This window comes from Gymnoscopelus microlampas, assembly GCF_963454915.1.
Source record: "Gymnoscopelus microlampas genome assembly, chromosome: 10".
NCBI lineage: Eukaryota > Metazoa > Chordata > Actinopteri > Myctophiformes > Myctophidae > Gymnoscopelus > Gymnoscopelus microlampas.
The window spans coordinates 53,278,985-53,295,551 of NC_139947.1; the positions used below are offsets into that span (position 1 = coordinate 53,278,985).

Consider the following 16,567-nt stretch of genomic DNA (forward strand, 5'->3'; position numbering starts at 1 on the left):
ATGGACACAGGCACTTTCTGCACTATACCCCGTAGACACTCCAAACATGTACAAATTGAAAATAAAGGTGCTTACCCCCACACTCCAAATGTTAACTGTCTCTACGGGGTAGTAGTTTAATGTAATAATCCATATCTTTCAATAAAGAAGTGTTTTAATGCCGTCTGTGGCCGAACGCCATTTTTTCACCCTCGTTTACTTCCTGTTTAGATTGAGTGTAATTCCGGGTTTCACCGGATGCGCCCCCTCACTACCCGTCACTACCGCCCATTGGGAACTTCCGACAGAATCGGCCACAGACGGCATTAAAACACTTCTTTATTGAAAGATATGGATTATTACATTAAACTACTACCCCGTAGAGACAGTTAACATTTGCGGTGTGGGGGTAAGCACCTTTATTTTCAATGTATACACGTTTGGAGTATCTGAGGGGCATAGTGCAGAAAGTCCATGTGTCCATGGGGGGTGAACCCTACAACTCTCGTAGATTGAAAACGTCAGAATCATAAATACGTCTACGAGGGTTGTATACTACAGCTATTGTAGAGGGAAAAAAAGTTAAATCCGAAACACAATTTTTCTACAATATAGAGTAGGGGGTCCCTGCTTCATCTCTCTCTCAGCTAGGGGGTCCTTGGCCTGAATACGTTGAAGACCCCTGAATTACACCCTCTCTGTCTCCTCAGCCATGGTTCACATGACGTTCGTCTGTCACACGCGTCATGGAACCACTTGTTCCTGGTTTGCGACTTCTTTTTACATTGAAAACTCGTACATCTACGAAACGTTCAGATTTCAAATATAAAGTGCTGACCCCCCAAGCCACGGATGTAACAAGTTGAGCCGCAACCCGTCTAAGTACCTGTATATTCTGTATTGTTCAATAAAAAGCTTTTTAATTCGATCGCCGGCCATTTTTTCCAAATGTCCTCCGATGCTTTCAACTATGCGACACTATCGGTTGGGAGGTGTATTGCACTCTGATACATTACAAAAAATTAAAAAAATATATAGAAAATGGCCGCTGATCGGATTAAAACGCTTTTTATTGAACAATACAGATTATATATGGAACTTAGATCCGTTGCGGCTCAACGTATTACATCCGTATCCGTGGGGTCAGCACTTTATATCTGAAATCTGAACGTTTATGTACATGTGAGAGTTGTAAATGTAAAAAAAAATCGCAAACCAGGAACAAGTGGTTCCATGACATGTTTCAGTTTCAGGGCTACTTCTGTCTGTGTCCTAGACTAGTGTCCTATTGTCAGTGGTGGAAGAAGTACTCAAATGTTTTGCTTGAGTAAAAGTATCAATGCTGCAATGTAGAAGTGCTCCGTTACAAGTGAAAGTCCGGAATTCAAAATCGACAGTAAAAGTACGGAAGTATTGGTATCAAAATGTACTAAAATATTTGGAAATAGCAGATCGGCTATTTTCAAACAGCCTAGGTATAAAAAAGGGCTAAAGTGGTTAATGTATGTTTTATAACGTAATACTTTATATGGGCAAGGGGGTGGGCAACTTTGATGATGGAGGGGCCGGGCCACTAAACTTCCACACTCACACTCCAGGGGGCCTAATTTGGCTGGGGACCCCTGGTACCGACTCCCCACACCCACCCCGAGGCTCTACAATGAAAAAAATAACTAATAATAAATCCATTACTACGCCAACAAACTAGAAAATACTATAAAATGGTCAAACATTGGCCAAATTGTCAAATATTACAAGTGGATTATTCTAAATATAATGCCTCAACTCCTACAAGTGCTTGTCAGGGTGGGGTGGGGGTTCCCCAGTTGATTTATGATTATTTTGGAGGGGTCATGGCCTGAAAAGTTTGGCAACCCTTGCTCTAAGGACCCCGTACATGAGACGGAGATGAAGAAGCATGGGTTGTCTCCAAGTTTGAGCTTTGATGTCTTTATAGGTTAGTTTGACAGCACTATCATCAGTGTGGGGTTAAATACAGTGTTAATATTGCAATATCTAAGACATATCTTCTAAACATAATCTTGGCCGATTATCGTTACTTATCTTTTGACCCATTAAGACCTGGAACGCATCTGTGTCACTTTAGATTTCTTTGGCTCTATTTTTGAAAAATCTTGGAAAAAAAAGTTAGATTTTTTTTCAAAAAACTGTTAGGATTTAGAAAACATTTTAAAGAATCGCCTCAGGTCTTACTTAATGGGTTAAGAATCAAGAGAATTAATGATCCATCAATCAATCTTTATTCACAATGATTACATAATCCTACATGTAGGCAGTTCAACGTCCAACCCTGTCTATGCGCTAATATTTACACAACATAAATTATGTGCATGCTTATCGAATATAAACTCTGCAATATTCTACATCGACAATCGTTTTAAAAGTTATGCCTCATGTTCATCTGTATAAGACAGCACAGGCCGAGGGTTAGTAAAGAAAAACACATTGGATATTATTGAATCTTTTATTTAGTTTCACTATAAATAGCATCGTAGACACACATCGTAAACCTTCCAGGATGGAAGACAACACAAAGGCATCAAGGTATCGTTTTATATGACATCTAAAAGTCCTTCTTAACCATCATACACCATACTTTACCATCACCACCATCATACCAACAAACATCCACAAATACCTGCCTTACAAATTAGATGGTAAGTAATAGGACAATTTAATAAGTCAAATAGTTTCAAAGATTGCTAGCAAGATTAGCAATAAAATGTAGGAATAAGGAGCATATAAGGCAGTAATAAAAGTCCAAGGATCACTGCACAGTATGTACAATATACACCAACAATTCTGTTTATAAATCTGCAGAGTAGGCTCTATGCGTAACTGTAGTTCCAGGCAAAGACGGTTGATTTGCTGGAACAGAGAAAGGTCGATAATAAAGTCATTTGTGATGTGATTTGTCTCTCTGAAAAAAAGCCATTTTAGTATCAAAATGTTGGGGAGATTGTGTGGCTTGTGGCGATTGGGTCCAATATTTTAGTTCAGCGACCGTGGGGCTAAGGAATGGCTCAGAAGCTGTGTTCACGTTTGTTCACTCTTCCATTGGAATGAATAGACTCGAACCTGCTTCCGGTCTCCTAAGACAGTGGTTTTCAACCAGTGGTCCTTGAGGGTGTTCAAGGTGGTCCCCAGCTAAATGATGGAGAGTTGGTAACCAAATGGACCCTTATAGATGTTTAACTCTTGAGAGCGTAAAATGAAACCAAATGGACCCTTACGGGTCCATTTGGTTTCATTTTACGCTCTCAAGAGTAAGATTATTGTTAGACATCTGCATTACTTAATTAAAGAACTGTTATTTTGATCAACGTTGCCCGTTATCTCTTCTATGGAACCAACATCAATACAGGATGGAATTGTGGACAAAATCGTATCCAATAATAACAAAATATTCTAAGTCTTTGGGTCTAAGAGTCTAAATCTCATCAAATGGTGGTCCGTGGCTCAAATGCCGAATAAATAATGGTCCTTGATATGAAAAGGGTTGAAAACCACCGTCCTAAGAGGCAACCGCCTACTTCACGCAGATCCAGGAAGTAAACCGGAGATGGCATGTCTTTCTTTTTTTCCCCTTTTCTCTTGGTTCAGGTTTTCAGTAACCCTCGCATCACCAGTCTTTCCACCTCGGAGGAAAGCCTGGTCTGCGTTACTAAAGACCCATATGATCCGGTCTAGGCCACGCCTACTGAAAAAAAAAAAAGAAAGAAGAATCTTTCCAGATTCTGCCCATCCGGTTTTGCGGTGCCGCTTTGTTTTGGTTCCCCAATCCCTATTTAAATGGAATAGAATTTCCCCGTGGGATAATACAGACGCTAAATAGTCTCCGGATAGTGCACGCACATTTACATTTAAAAAATAAGCTAAACAATGCCGTATCAAGGATTTTATTAGGACGGACCTATTTTGGGGTGAGACGTCTTTCCGGTTCTGCCCATCGGGCCACTTTTCTTTTTTTTTTTACTTCCGCTCCCGACCGGATCATATACCCGAAAAGGAACGCTGCCCAGGCTAGGTTTTCAGAATTCTTTTCATAGCTGTGTTTGATTGGCTCAGCAGTCGATTTGAACTGGAAACACACTGGAAAGGTGTCGCGTTTCCTGCTTCAAATCTGCTGCCGAGCCAATCAGACACAGCTAGAGGAAAACCCGTGACCAAGAAACCGGTTTGCCAGAGTCTGCAAACGTGGGACTGCAGTTCTGCACAGAGCCTATCAGAACTTATATCCATATTCTAACCTTTTGTGTTTCTGTCTCCGTAAATTAACGCCCTACTTGATCAGACTACAGCGTCACACACAAGCATCAAAAGCATTGGGCAGCAAATATCTCTTATCTCTAAATATCTTGAGTGTCAGTTCAACTATAACCTTAAAATTCACATGTCCCAACTTAAAAAATATATATACATTGTCTTGAAGCAAGAAAAACTAAAACATTCTCTTTTAATTATCAACTATAGGCCCTATAAGTCATTTTAATGAATGGATTATCACACAGCCCAAGACAAATCAGGGATGGAAAATGAACAACGTAATCTCTTCAGCACAGCAGTAAACAACTCAACACTCCTCAACATTACAGAGAGGACGTTAAAGGAATTCTTTTTGACAAATATTTACACCAACGTTACTCCTGAAGCTAGTAGTTAACTAGGTATAAAAATGTATTCAATAAATGTGTCAAGTTTTCCTCATTTCCAAACTATTTAAGGTATGTCGTATCACAACATTCTAACCATTATCATGTAAAAGGCATCAGTTAAAATGAATTTAGACCGCGTACGTAAACTGCATCAATACAACTAACCCAACGAAAGCATTTTACATAAGCAGGGCATCATAAGGCCATAATGATAAAAAAATTAAGTGCTCTCCTCTCCTAAAACAAAACTCACAAACTGTTTAAGTGCTTTTATAACGATTACCAACATTCTTATAACGTAAAACTGGATACATGGACTGAAAGAAAGAAATATGCAAGCCTCAAATAATCACGTGGGCCGACGACGCCCATCATCCATTAATCTCCATTCATTTAAATTATAGCACAAATTACAAACTAACCATCGTTCAAAAATAATAGAGGATATGCGTGTGACATCATCATCAAACCCGGAAGTTATGCAGGAATGCCTACTGAGTGTCAAAAAAATACTTTCTGGCCTTGACAGCCCATCCATCCAAACAGAAAAGTCATATCTGATTGCATTAAACAACATTAAACAATGTTAAACTCATTTTGCATGTTTCTTTGCCACTCGATGTGCCATTCACTTTAAGCATGCGCATATCCTCTATAGAATAATAGTACAGTATGTGAACCGAATCAATCCTCACTGGTCAGTGTCCGTCTCACACCTATTCTAAAACTGTATTGTTACACTCCATCGCACGCCTGCGTCGCTTGCCAACAGGAGTCAGTTCTTGTCGGCGAGCGACCCCCATTGCAGTGTTGCCAGGTCTGCTTACTATAAGCGACTTTGGGCTTGTTTTTCTGTAAAGTTTTGCCAGGGACAGGGAAAATGTTTAAAAAATATTCCAAATATCGGATTTATTTTTTTAAGATGTTTTGGGAAAGTAGCAGATCTGCTACAGCTGACGTATATAGGTTTAAAGTGCTTTTGGTCTAGGTTGCTTCTTTTGGGCTTGTTTTCATAAACTAGGTTGCTTATTTCTCTCGCAAAATCTGGCAACACTGCCCCATTGCACTATGGAGCATAAATTCAACTTAAGGAAAGCCGGTGACTGGATATTTCTGCTTAAACGAGCCGACATGCTAACATGTGTGCATGCGTTTCCTAAGCCCAGGTAAAGTGACATCTTGAGCATTTTTTAAAATAGTTTTGTCATGCAAACGTTTGTCAAGCGGTTACTTTTTAAACTAATATTTGCCTCCTTTGCAAATCAAGAGTAAAATACAGAGAAAAAGGCGTGACGGCTAATCCGACTTTAGCTTCTGATATAAGACATTGTTGAGGGCATCTCTTTATATTATACATTTACAAATTAATCACTAAAGTATGAACTAACTTTTAACGTTATGCATCTTCAGCACTCAATTAATTAACTCGTTACTACCAGCCCTCATTAATAACCAAGTACACTTATCAAGGCATTAATGTTGCACTTAGGCAACATTACTCAATGTGCTAAAAACGTTACAAAAAGATGTGGTGTGTAAATGCCTGGCACGTAACAGATATGATTAATATCTACACAAATCCTAGTTTAGCAACGACTTCCACAAGAACATTACAAAAGTGTGCTGCTAAGTCAGTGGTGGAAAGCAACTAAGTACATTTACTTGAGGACTGTACTTAAGTACAATTTTGAGGTATGTGTACTTTACTTGAGTATTTACAATACTTATTACCTCTACTCCACTACATCTCGGATCCAATTATTGTACTTTTACTCCACAACATTTATTTGAAAACTTTAGCTACTAGTTACTTTTCAGATATAAATGATTATATTAGAAAACATACATAAACCACTTCAGCCCTATTTTATACCTATAGGCTATTTGAAAATAGCAGATCTACAAGCTCACAACGTGTCGCGATGCGACGCGTTGTGAGCTTGTAGATCTGCTATTTTCAAACATTTTAGTACGTTTACTTTTGGTATATTAAGTTCATTTTTATGCCAATACTTTTGTACTTTTACTCAAGTCAATGTTTCATTCTGGACATACTTGTAACAGATTATTTATTTTTATATTGCAGTATTGGTACTTTTACTTAAGTAAAGACCTTGTGTACTTTTTCCACCACTGCTGCTAATAAGAACAAACAAACAAGCAAACATGAGACAACGCACAATTACTGCATGTGTGGTAGGAAAGGCTGCAGCCGTCTCCACGGCGACCACACACACACACACACACACACACACACACACACACACACACACCTGTTGACCCAGTAGAGCAGTGGTTCTCAAAGTGCGGTCCGTGGACCCCCAGCGGGTTCCTCCAGTGGGTTCCCAACTAAATTATTGATAGTTGGGGATTAGGAACCAAAATGGATGCTTTTACACTTAATCACAGGTTATGCAACTCAGAAACATGGAACCAAATGGACCCGGTGAAACGGGTCCTTGAAATGTTAAAACGTTTTGAGAACCCCTGCAGTGTAGCGTGATGATGGCCAAAGCACACACAATAATCTGAGGGCCAGAAAATTACATCAGCAAAAACATACAAATTAACAACAAGTAGATATTTGGCCAAATCGTTCTATAAGCCGAGTCCTTGGCTCATTTTCAAACTAATAGAGTTTCTCTTTCTTTCTTATTTTTCGGTAGATAAAATGCAAAGAAGCCAGGAGGCGCACAAACAACTTGACCTGAAGGCTTTTTTTTTGTCCTTGTTGTAACTAAATTCAAACAACCTGTTATGAAAACTGTAATATTGCAATTTGCTCGTAAATGTATGCAACCTTCAGGTAACCAGGAGAAATCACATTGAGGTTGGATGGAGACCTCATTTTCAAGTGAGACCTGGCCCAGACGAGGCTTAATTATTCTTCACTCTGAATTTAAAATATTCAGAATGGTCAGCCGAGCCCTACTACTACACTCATACTTCTTTTAGTCCTGTATACATTTATTTATGTATTAAGCCAGTAGTTACTGGAAAAGACTCATAGGAATGATTTTTTTTGTTTTGTTTTTTTAAGAAAAAGATTATTTGGAACCCAGGCGCATTGTCATCGTCTCTGAAAAATATGTAACTTTGGCTTTTGGAGAAAATACAATAAACGCTGCAAAGGAAGTGAGTTTTCTTTTCTCTTTTTTCAAGTAAGCTTGTTACAAGGTTTGCGGGTTTTCCAAACTCTTCTCCAATTAGCAACGGTGTCTGTCTGTCTGTCTGTCTGTCTGTCTGTCTGTCTGTCTGTCCACACATTCTGACAGGTCGTCACCTTGAGGAAGCGGGTGAGTTCTGTTAAGGGAACAACAACAGCGTTCAAAGTATGGGGAGAACCCGTCGAGGGAATTTAAGAGATTCCGCCATTTAAAACGAAGATCTCCCGCTCGTTCGTTTTGGTCGTTTGTGACAGATTCCCCATCGAGTACTCTTCAGAGAAAACGTGCTGCTGCTTTGCTGAGACGTAAAAAGCTTTGGCAACGTGTTTGGTTAAAGTTTTGTCTGCCTGTGTGTAAGGTTAAAGAGCAGACACAAGAGAGCCAGGGTAGCTGTGTGTGACTGTGAGGTACAGGAGGGAGGGGTTCTGCTGCTGAAGAAGGCCTTTCTTTTACTTGACCTTCTGAGCCCAGTTCAGGTCATCCGAGCGGGGCTTCTCTCCGCTCACACTCTGGATCAGGTCCTCCAGGCTCTTCCAGAAGCCCAGCCTCTCCAGAGGGTAGTTCAGCCAACCTGGCAACGCAAACGCAACACAACGTAACAATAATATCAGCTCACAGTCACTTTTCCATCACTTATAACTGCACCAGTGTTGATTTCGTCAAACTAAAACCATGACGAGAAACTAAAAGACAAGGCATTTTATGTTTGGTTGCGCTCAGGTGTTGTGCTCTGAAAATAGCGGATCTACAAGGTCACAGCGCGTCGCGCTGCGACCTTGTAGATCCGCTATTTTCATCATGCAACCAAGTGTAAAATCAGCCTTTACGACGCCATCAAGGCACCGCCGATTAAATCAACTGTAGATTTAGTCGACTCTAATTTGAGTCTGTGTCAAAACGTTATTGACAAAAAACTATGGCATGGGGATAAAAAAAAACGATGTTTTAATCTCAGGCAGTCAATGTGTTAACACATCGGGTGCCAGCATTTTTTCATAACAACTTACCGTGGGTGCCAGCATTCTCCCCATTGACTGCGCTTTGCTGTTTAAAGTTTCCGCGTGCGTTACAAGCAAATCCACGCAAAAAAAAGCATCGATTCATGTTCTGCCATGAGCCTGGCTACAGCCTGGAACCATAACATTCCCCTCGCGAGTTACAACGGGGGGGATCGCGCATCGCGCATGACCGGTTTTCCCCACAAGAAACAGATTCAGAGATATAGGCGTTTCAAAGTAGGAAATAGACAGGAAGCGGATGGGGAAAAAAATGTGTTCCCAGTGAGCGATCTGGCACTTCCTTCGCAGGATTACAATGGGTGCTCCCAGAGCTGCTCTAGCCCCGCCCGTGCGGAGAAAAACGAAAAAAACAAAAAGACTAAACTCACGGTTCAGACCGTGTTCGGCACCCGATGTGTTAATAAGGTGTTAATAATCATAGAGGTGAACCTGTAGTGATGCAGAAGTAGGTCTCGTGCGGGGACACGTGGTGGACGCGGTGGTGTTTGCGGGGCAGGATGATGTGTAGGTCCTGCAGAAGGACCACCCAGCGAGGCAGCCCGAAGTAAGTGTGGGACCACTTGTGGATCTGGTTGGTCAGCGTGATGAAGATGGCCAGAGCAAACAGGTAGCAGTACCACGGGTAGTTATGGTACACCTCCACTAGAGATATAATAAAACCAGATAGTTATGATACACCTCCACTGGAAATATAATAAAACCACATAGTTATGATACACCTCCACTAGAAATATAATAAAACCAGATAGTTATGATACACCTCCACTAGAAATATAATAAAACCAGATAGTTATGATACACCTCCACTAGAGATATAATAAAACCAGATAGTTATGATACACCTCCACTGGAAATATAATAAAACCAGATAGTTATGATACACCTCCACTGGAAATATAATAAAACCAGATAGTTATGATACACCTCCACTAGATATATAATAAAACCAGATAGTTATGATACACCTCCACTGGAAATATAATAAAACCAGATAGTTATGGTACACCTCCACTGGAAATATAATAAAACCAGATAGTTATGATACACCTCCACTAGAAATATAATAAAACCAGATAGTTATGATACACCTCCACTAGAGATATAATAAAACCAGATAGTTATGATACACCTCCACTGGAAATATAATAAAACCAGATAGTTATGATACACCTCCACTGGAAATATAATAAAACCAGATAGTTATGATACACCTCCACTAGATATATAATAAAACCAGATAGTTATGATACACCTCCACTAGAAATATAATAAAACCAGATAGTTATGATACACCTCCACTAGAAATATAATAAAACCACATAGTTATGATACACCTCCACTAGAAATATAATAAAACCAGATAGTTATGGTACACCTCCACTAGAAATATAATAAAACCAGATAGTTATGATACACCTCCACTAGAAATATAATAAAACCACATAGTTATGATACACCTCCACTAGAAATATAATAAAACCAGATAGTTATGGTACACCTCTACTAGAAATATAATAAAACCAGATAGTTATGGTACACCTCTACTAGAAATATAATAAAACCAGATAGTTATGGTACACCTCTACTAGAAATATAATAAAACCAGATAGTTATGATACACCTCTACTAGAAATATAATAAAACCAGATAGTTATGGTACACCTCTACTAGAAATATAATAAAACCAGATAGTTATGGTACACCTCTACTAGAAATATAATAAAACCAGATAGTTATGGTACACCTCTACTAGAAATATAATAAAACCAGATAGTTATGATACACCTCTACTAGAAATATAATAAAACCAGATAGTTATGGTACACCTCTACTAGAAATATAATAAAACCAGATAGTTATGATACACCTCCACTAGAAATATAATAAAACCAGATAGTTATGATACACCTCTACTAGAAATATAATAAAACCAGATAGTTATGGTACACCTCTACTAGAAATATAATAAAACCAGATAGTTATGGTACACCTCCACTAGAAATATAATACAACCAGATAGTTATGGTACACCTCCACTAGAAATATAATAAAACCAGATAGTTATGGTACACCTCTACTAGAAATATAATAAAACCAGATAGTTATGGTACACCTCCACTAGAAATATAATAAAACCAGATAGTTATGGTACACCTCCACTAGAAATATAATAAAACCAGATAGTTATGGTACACCTCTACTAGAAATATAATAAAACCAGATAGTTATGGTACACCTCCACTAGAAATATAATAAAACCAGATAGTTATGGTACACCTCTACTAGAAATATAATAAAACCAGATAGTTATGGTACACCTCTACTAGAAATATAATAAAAACAGATAGTTATGATACACCTCCACTAAGAAATATAATAAAACCAGATAGTTATGGTACACCTCTACTAGAAATATAATAAAAACAGATAGTTATGATACACCTCCACTAGAAATATAATAAAACCAGATAGTGCCGCGCTATGAGCTTGCAGATCTACAATTTTTTTGAAAAATCTTGAGAATTTGTGCAAATCTTTGAACATATGTATTTTTTTTTACGCAAACATGTTTTACTAAAATCTTTGCTTCTGGGGGGGCCTGGAACAAAACATTTTGAGATGGGGGTCCGCGGCCAAATACATATCATTTTGGGTGGTCCTTGACATGACAACGTTTGGGAACCACTGATACTGTATATATAGTAACATACGTTTTTTTCAAAAAACAGATTTTGACGACATTTGTAGAATTTCACGATTTTTCAAAAATTGGCAGATCTACAAGCTAGAGCTTGTATATCTGCTATTTTTGAATAGCCAAATAAATGTTAAAATGACACAGATGTGTCTAGTCTCACCAGGGGAGAGGACCATGAAGCTGTAGGTCATGTGAGCCAGAGGGACGATGGTCAACATGCAGTTGTCTCCGTTGGTCTCGATGAAGTCGTGGCGAGTGATGGCCGTGGGGTCGATGTGGTGTTCCCTGAACGGTCTGATGAACGCCTGCATGGGGGGAGGGGACAAATTAACTTACAATGTCAACACCAGTTGGTTCTCAAAGTGGGGTCCTCCGGGGACCCCCAGGGGGTCCTTGAGGGGGGGTTCCAGCCAGGGGGTACCCAGCAAAAGTAGTTAACACAGCATCACAATCATCTTAAAAGGTAAGGTAAGTTATTTACTTTGGTTTAAAAAAGTGTTAAATAGCTCTATATTCTGATAGTACTCATTTATCCATTTATTTATCCAGAATCCATTTATATGTTGGCTATTTAAAAAGAATATACAAGCTCAAAGTGCGCTGCAAGCTTGTAGATCTGCTATTTAAAAAAATAAAAAGTTTGGGAACTTTTGATTTTTTTTTTTTTTACATGCATGAATAGCAGATGTACAAGCTCGCAGAGCAGCACAAAGTAACACGCTGTGAGCTTGTATATCTGCATTTTTTTAAATAGCCAACGTATAAAATATGGCTATGCAGTGGCTCAGGAGGTAGAGTGTCCGCTTGGAAATCGGTGCCACACTATGAGCTTGTATATCTGCTATTTTTGAACAGACAAAATATAATGAATGGGTTGATGGACTAAATGAGTGTGATGTGGGCTCTATTCTACATGTGGTTCCCAGTATAAAGTAGATGAGTGTTCAACTTCCCAGTATAAAGTAGATGAGTGTTCAACTTCCCAGTATAAAGTAGATGAGTGTTCCCAGTATAAAGTAGATGAGTGTTCCCAGTATAAAGTAGATGAGTGTTCCCAGTATAAAGTAGATGAGTGTTCCCAGTATAAAGTAGATGAGTGTTCCCAGTATAAAGTAGATGAGTGAGTGGGTCTATGTTGTCGTACCTTTCCAAACACCGGCAGGTCCACGGAGCCCCAGGTGTCGGCCCCCCAGTGGACCAGGCCCGACGCAAAGTCTGCTGTGAGGATTCCTGCCGCTGGAAGAGACAAAACAATGTCAGGAAGAGACATAAAACACAGAAGAGACATAAAACACAGAAGAAGAGACATAAAACACAGAAAAGAAGGGGCACGAGCAGGAATTTGTGCTTTCAAAATGAACACAAAGTAATAATGAAAAGAACAAGGTGGGTGGGCTGTGGTGCAGTACTCACCGATGGCCACCAGGATGCTGGTCACATGGCCGAGGTGGAAGTTGGCGAGGAGGTGGATGAAGTTGAACGCCATGAGAGAGAAACACAGCAGCACACAGATCCACTCCTGACAGCGTTTACCTTCAAACAAAATTAAAAGACACATTAATATAACTAAGCTACTAATGCGTGTCTAATCCGATAGAGAAGATGGAATCATGAGATCGTGGTGGCACAGTGGTAAAGTGACCTGCCCAATGCCCACCACCACAGAGGCTGGGGGTTCAAATCTACCACAGTGCATCTGGCTTTGGGGTTAGGGAAGCCTGGGCGGGGAGGGTGATATTTACTTATTTGTAAAATATGTTGTTCCAGGGACCCCCAGAAGCAAAGATTTGAGTTACAAATGTTACATATGTAAACAAAAATATATATGCAAAGATTTGCACACATTTTCACGTTTTTTCCACAAATATATTTTTGAATAGCCAAATAAATGTAAAGTGACACAGATGCGTTCTCTGTCTTAATGGGTTATGGGAAATATGTCTTTTTTGTGACAATTTAGAGTCACACATTAAACTTCCTGTCCTGTTGATTGATCTGGCATCTCAGGGTAGGTTGTGTGACGTCATGACACAGTGACTGGCAGGAGAGCTGATAAAGGGCTGTAGAAGTGTGTACATGCAAACTGCCTTTTCCTGTGTTGTTGAAGCGCAAGGGGGCGGGGGGGGGGGGGGGGGGGGCTGGGTGGGGAGAGAGAGAAGTCAAGGCTCAGACTACTGTGTTGTTGACGGACAACTGATGCACGCTTATGAGAAACAACACAAATAAAACCTGGCAAAACAGTTGCGTGCATCAGCGCAAGATGAGGCCTTTTCATAAACGATGTATTTAGGCTGTCCTGAAAGTTTATAATATTTAGAGAAATGTAAAGCCAGTTTCAAATACAAAAGTAGTAGTAGTAGTTGTTGTGAATTATCAAACTGGACATTTAGACTGAATGTTTCATTAATCCTCATCTTGCTATAATGCACGCAACTGTTTCTCATAAGCGTGCATCCGTTGTCTGTCAACAACACAGCCGTCTGTGCCTTGACTTCAGTGCGCTGACTCTCTGAATCAGCGCACTGAATCACAGAATGTGAGTCTTAATGGTTTCTGTTACATCACTGGCAAATGTCTGCGGCCTGCCTACAAGCACCTGATGGTGACATAACACCGACCACTCCAAAAGTCAACAATAAGGCTTTATCACTTTCTCATGTACAGTTTATCGCCCTGCCCCATGTCTTTCTTTAACAGCCGAGACAACGCTGCATGCTACAGTACGAGATATGATACAGTGCCTGTTGGACTTTAGGAAAAGCACCTGGGCTGGTTAATATAATGCTCGTCTAGTTCTTAAAAAAACACAAAAAACAGAGCTTCAAATGTAACAACTGGTGACGACCACATTCTGTCAGAACCAGCACCCCAAAAACACGCCAGGGAGTGGGGATCAAATCATTATTATCATCATCGTCACGTGACCACATGGCCCCGCCCAAGAAGTGATTTTCAACAGCTTACATCATACATGGGCAACTGGCGGCCCGGGGGCCACATGCGGCCCCCACCTTCACTTAATGCGGCCAATTCAAAAATAGCAGATCTACAAGCTCAAAACGTGTCGCACTGCGACGCGTTTTGAGCAACGTTATTTTTGCTACTTTTGTGTGACATAGAATGGTGAAGTACGTCATTAATTTACAAAAAAGTTAAAATACAGAGAGGTGTCTGCCTGACAGTATATGTAATGTGTTCCTCTGGAGTGAGTGTGGAAATATAGTGGCCCTCTACATCATCAAAGTTGCATCACCCTGGGTTACATCATACTAGCAGCATACAGCAGTGGTGGTTACTTTTTCCAAGTCTAGGACCCCCAAATTGATATGTGTTTGAACGCAAACCCATATCTGAAAAGGTTTTGTGTCAGGGTCAGGGCCCCAGAGGAGAAGTTTCATGTAAAAACTGTTTAAAAACAAATCTAAATCATTCAAAATTCTCGATAGTTTTCCAAAAATGTCCAAACATAGCAGATGTACAAGCTTGCAGCACAGCACAAGCTTGTACATCTGCTATTTTTGAATAGCCTACGTGCAAATGGATAAAGTGGTTAAAACGATTGTGATGCCCCCCAAACACCTGGGGGTCCCCGAACCGGACCACGGGTATTACAGTACAATGAGGTTTAAACAGGAGAGTTCCAGCAAAGCCACAGGTGTGTGTGTGTGTGTGTGTGTGTGTGTGTGTGTGTGTGTGTGTGTGTGTGTGTGTGTGTGTGTGTGTGTGTGTGTGTGTGTTGTCTCTGTAGGTAAACAGAGAAGCTACTGTCAGAGGAACACAAGTCATCCTCAGTGCTCAAAACTAAACATAAAAATAACTTATTTTTCCTCAAAATACAAGAGAACATAGTTCCAAAATTAGCAGTACATAGCCATGTCTGCCATGTACTTTACATTACTCTTACATAAAGAGTAATAACATTATAATTTATATGTCTCTTATATGTCATCATGATGTGTGTGTGTGTGGGAACTCATCTTAAACCAGCTCAGTGCTTCATTAGTCTTCCAGTTTAGTAGACCTTGTATTGTGAATTGTACTTCCATCCATGTACTGTTTCTCATGTACATACAATACATTAACCTACTATTATTATTACACACTAACTAATAGTTTGCAACGTTTGACAGTAGAATAGTTGTGTTGAACACAATGCTCTGTCTACTCCCTACAAGCATAATAATTCATTTTATAATATGTTGACACTTGCTGTGGTAATGTAATGTAAACGTATGTTTTACTCATGCCAATAAAGATCCTTTGACTTGAAATGTGAATCAAAACAATAACATCACAATAATCATAAACATTATTATTACATCACATTCATCTGAACTCAGTGTTATAAAAGAATGTCAGCCCGAGTTAAACACTTCGCTCGTACCGCGGTGCGTCGCACGCTCGCGCCCGCCCCCGCCCCGGGGAAAATAGCAGATCTACAAGATCACTACGCGTTGCGAGAGCGACGCGTCGTGAGCTTGTAGCTATTTTCCGGTTGACATATGTCGCGCGTTTGAGACCGTTTTGACTCGAGACTCTCTCTCTCTCACCTGACGAGTACAGAGTGGCCAGTTCTCGGGCCCCGGCGTGCTGCGGACCCCATCTCTTGGCCCCCACTGCCGGACCCCCCTGTGCCTGTTGTGGTGGTCCCGCGGACCCCCGGGGTCCCTGAGGCTCTGGGGGTCCCTGTGGCTGTGGCCCCTGGGGTTCTGAGGGACCGCCACGCCCGTCCATAGCAGTGTCTTCCTCCTCCATTCTCCTCCTCGTCGTCATGTTGTTTTTTTTATTATATTTTACTTCCGTTGTTTTTTGGGTGCTTCTGTTCTGGCCCCGCCCCCCTCTGACGGACAGCCAATCAGCGGATCGCCCCACGGAACGCGTCAGCTACGCTTTGACCAATCACGCCCCCCGCGCCCGATTAAACAGCCAATGAGCTAAATGTATATTTTATTTCATTTATGATTTCATTTCATTTTCCTTTTTTTTTTATTTTTTTTTTTTACTTTTTTTATGATAATAATCATCATT

The 16,567-nt window shown here is 40.2% G+C and overlaps 1 protein-coding gene across 1 annotated transcript in view; it reads right to left on the reverse strand.

Annotated features, from left to right (window-relative positions):
* The window catches only part of peds1 (plasmanylethanolamine desaturase 1), a 29,180-nt gene extending 12,862 nt beyond the window's left edge, over positions 1-16,318 (reverse strand). The window contains exons 1-5 of the mRNA XM_084069508.1: positions 16,090-16,318; positions 12,953-13,072; positions 12,684-12,775; positions 11,700-11,844; positions 9,271-9,483 (exon numbers count right to left, since the gene is read on the reverse strand). Coding sequence (XP_083925634.1) covers positions 9,271-9,483; positions 11,700-11,844; positions 12,684-12,775; positions 12,953-13,072; positions 16,090-16,312 — 793 coding nt within the window. The 5' untranslated portion in view covers positions 16,313-16,318. The remainder of the gene's footprint in view (positions 1-9,270; positions 9,484-11,699; positions 11,845-12,683; positions 12,776-12,952; positions 13,073-16,089) is intronic.
* Positions 16,319-16,567: the final 249 nt, after the last annotated feature.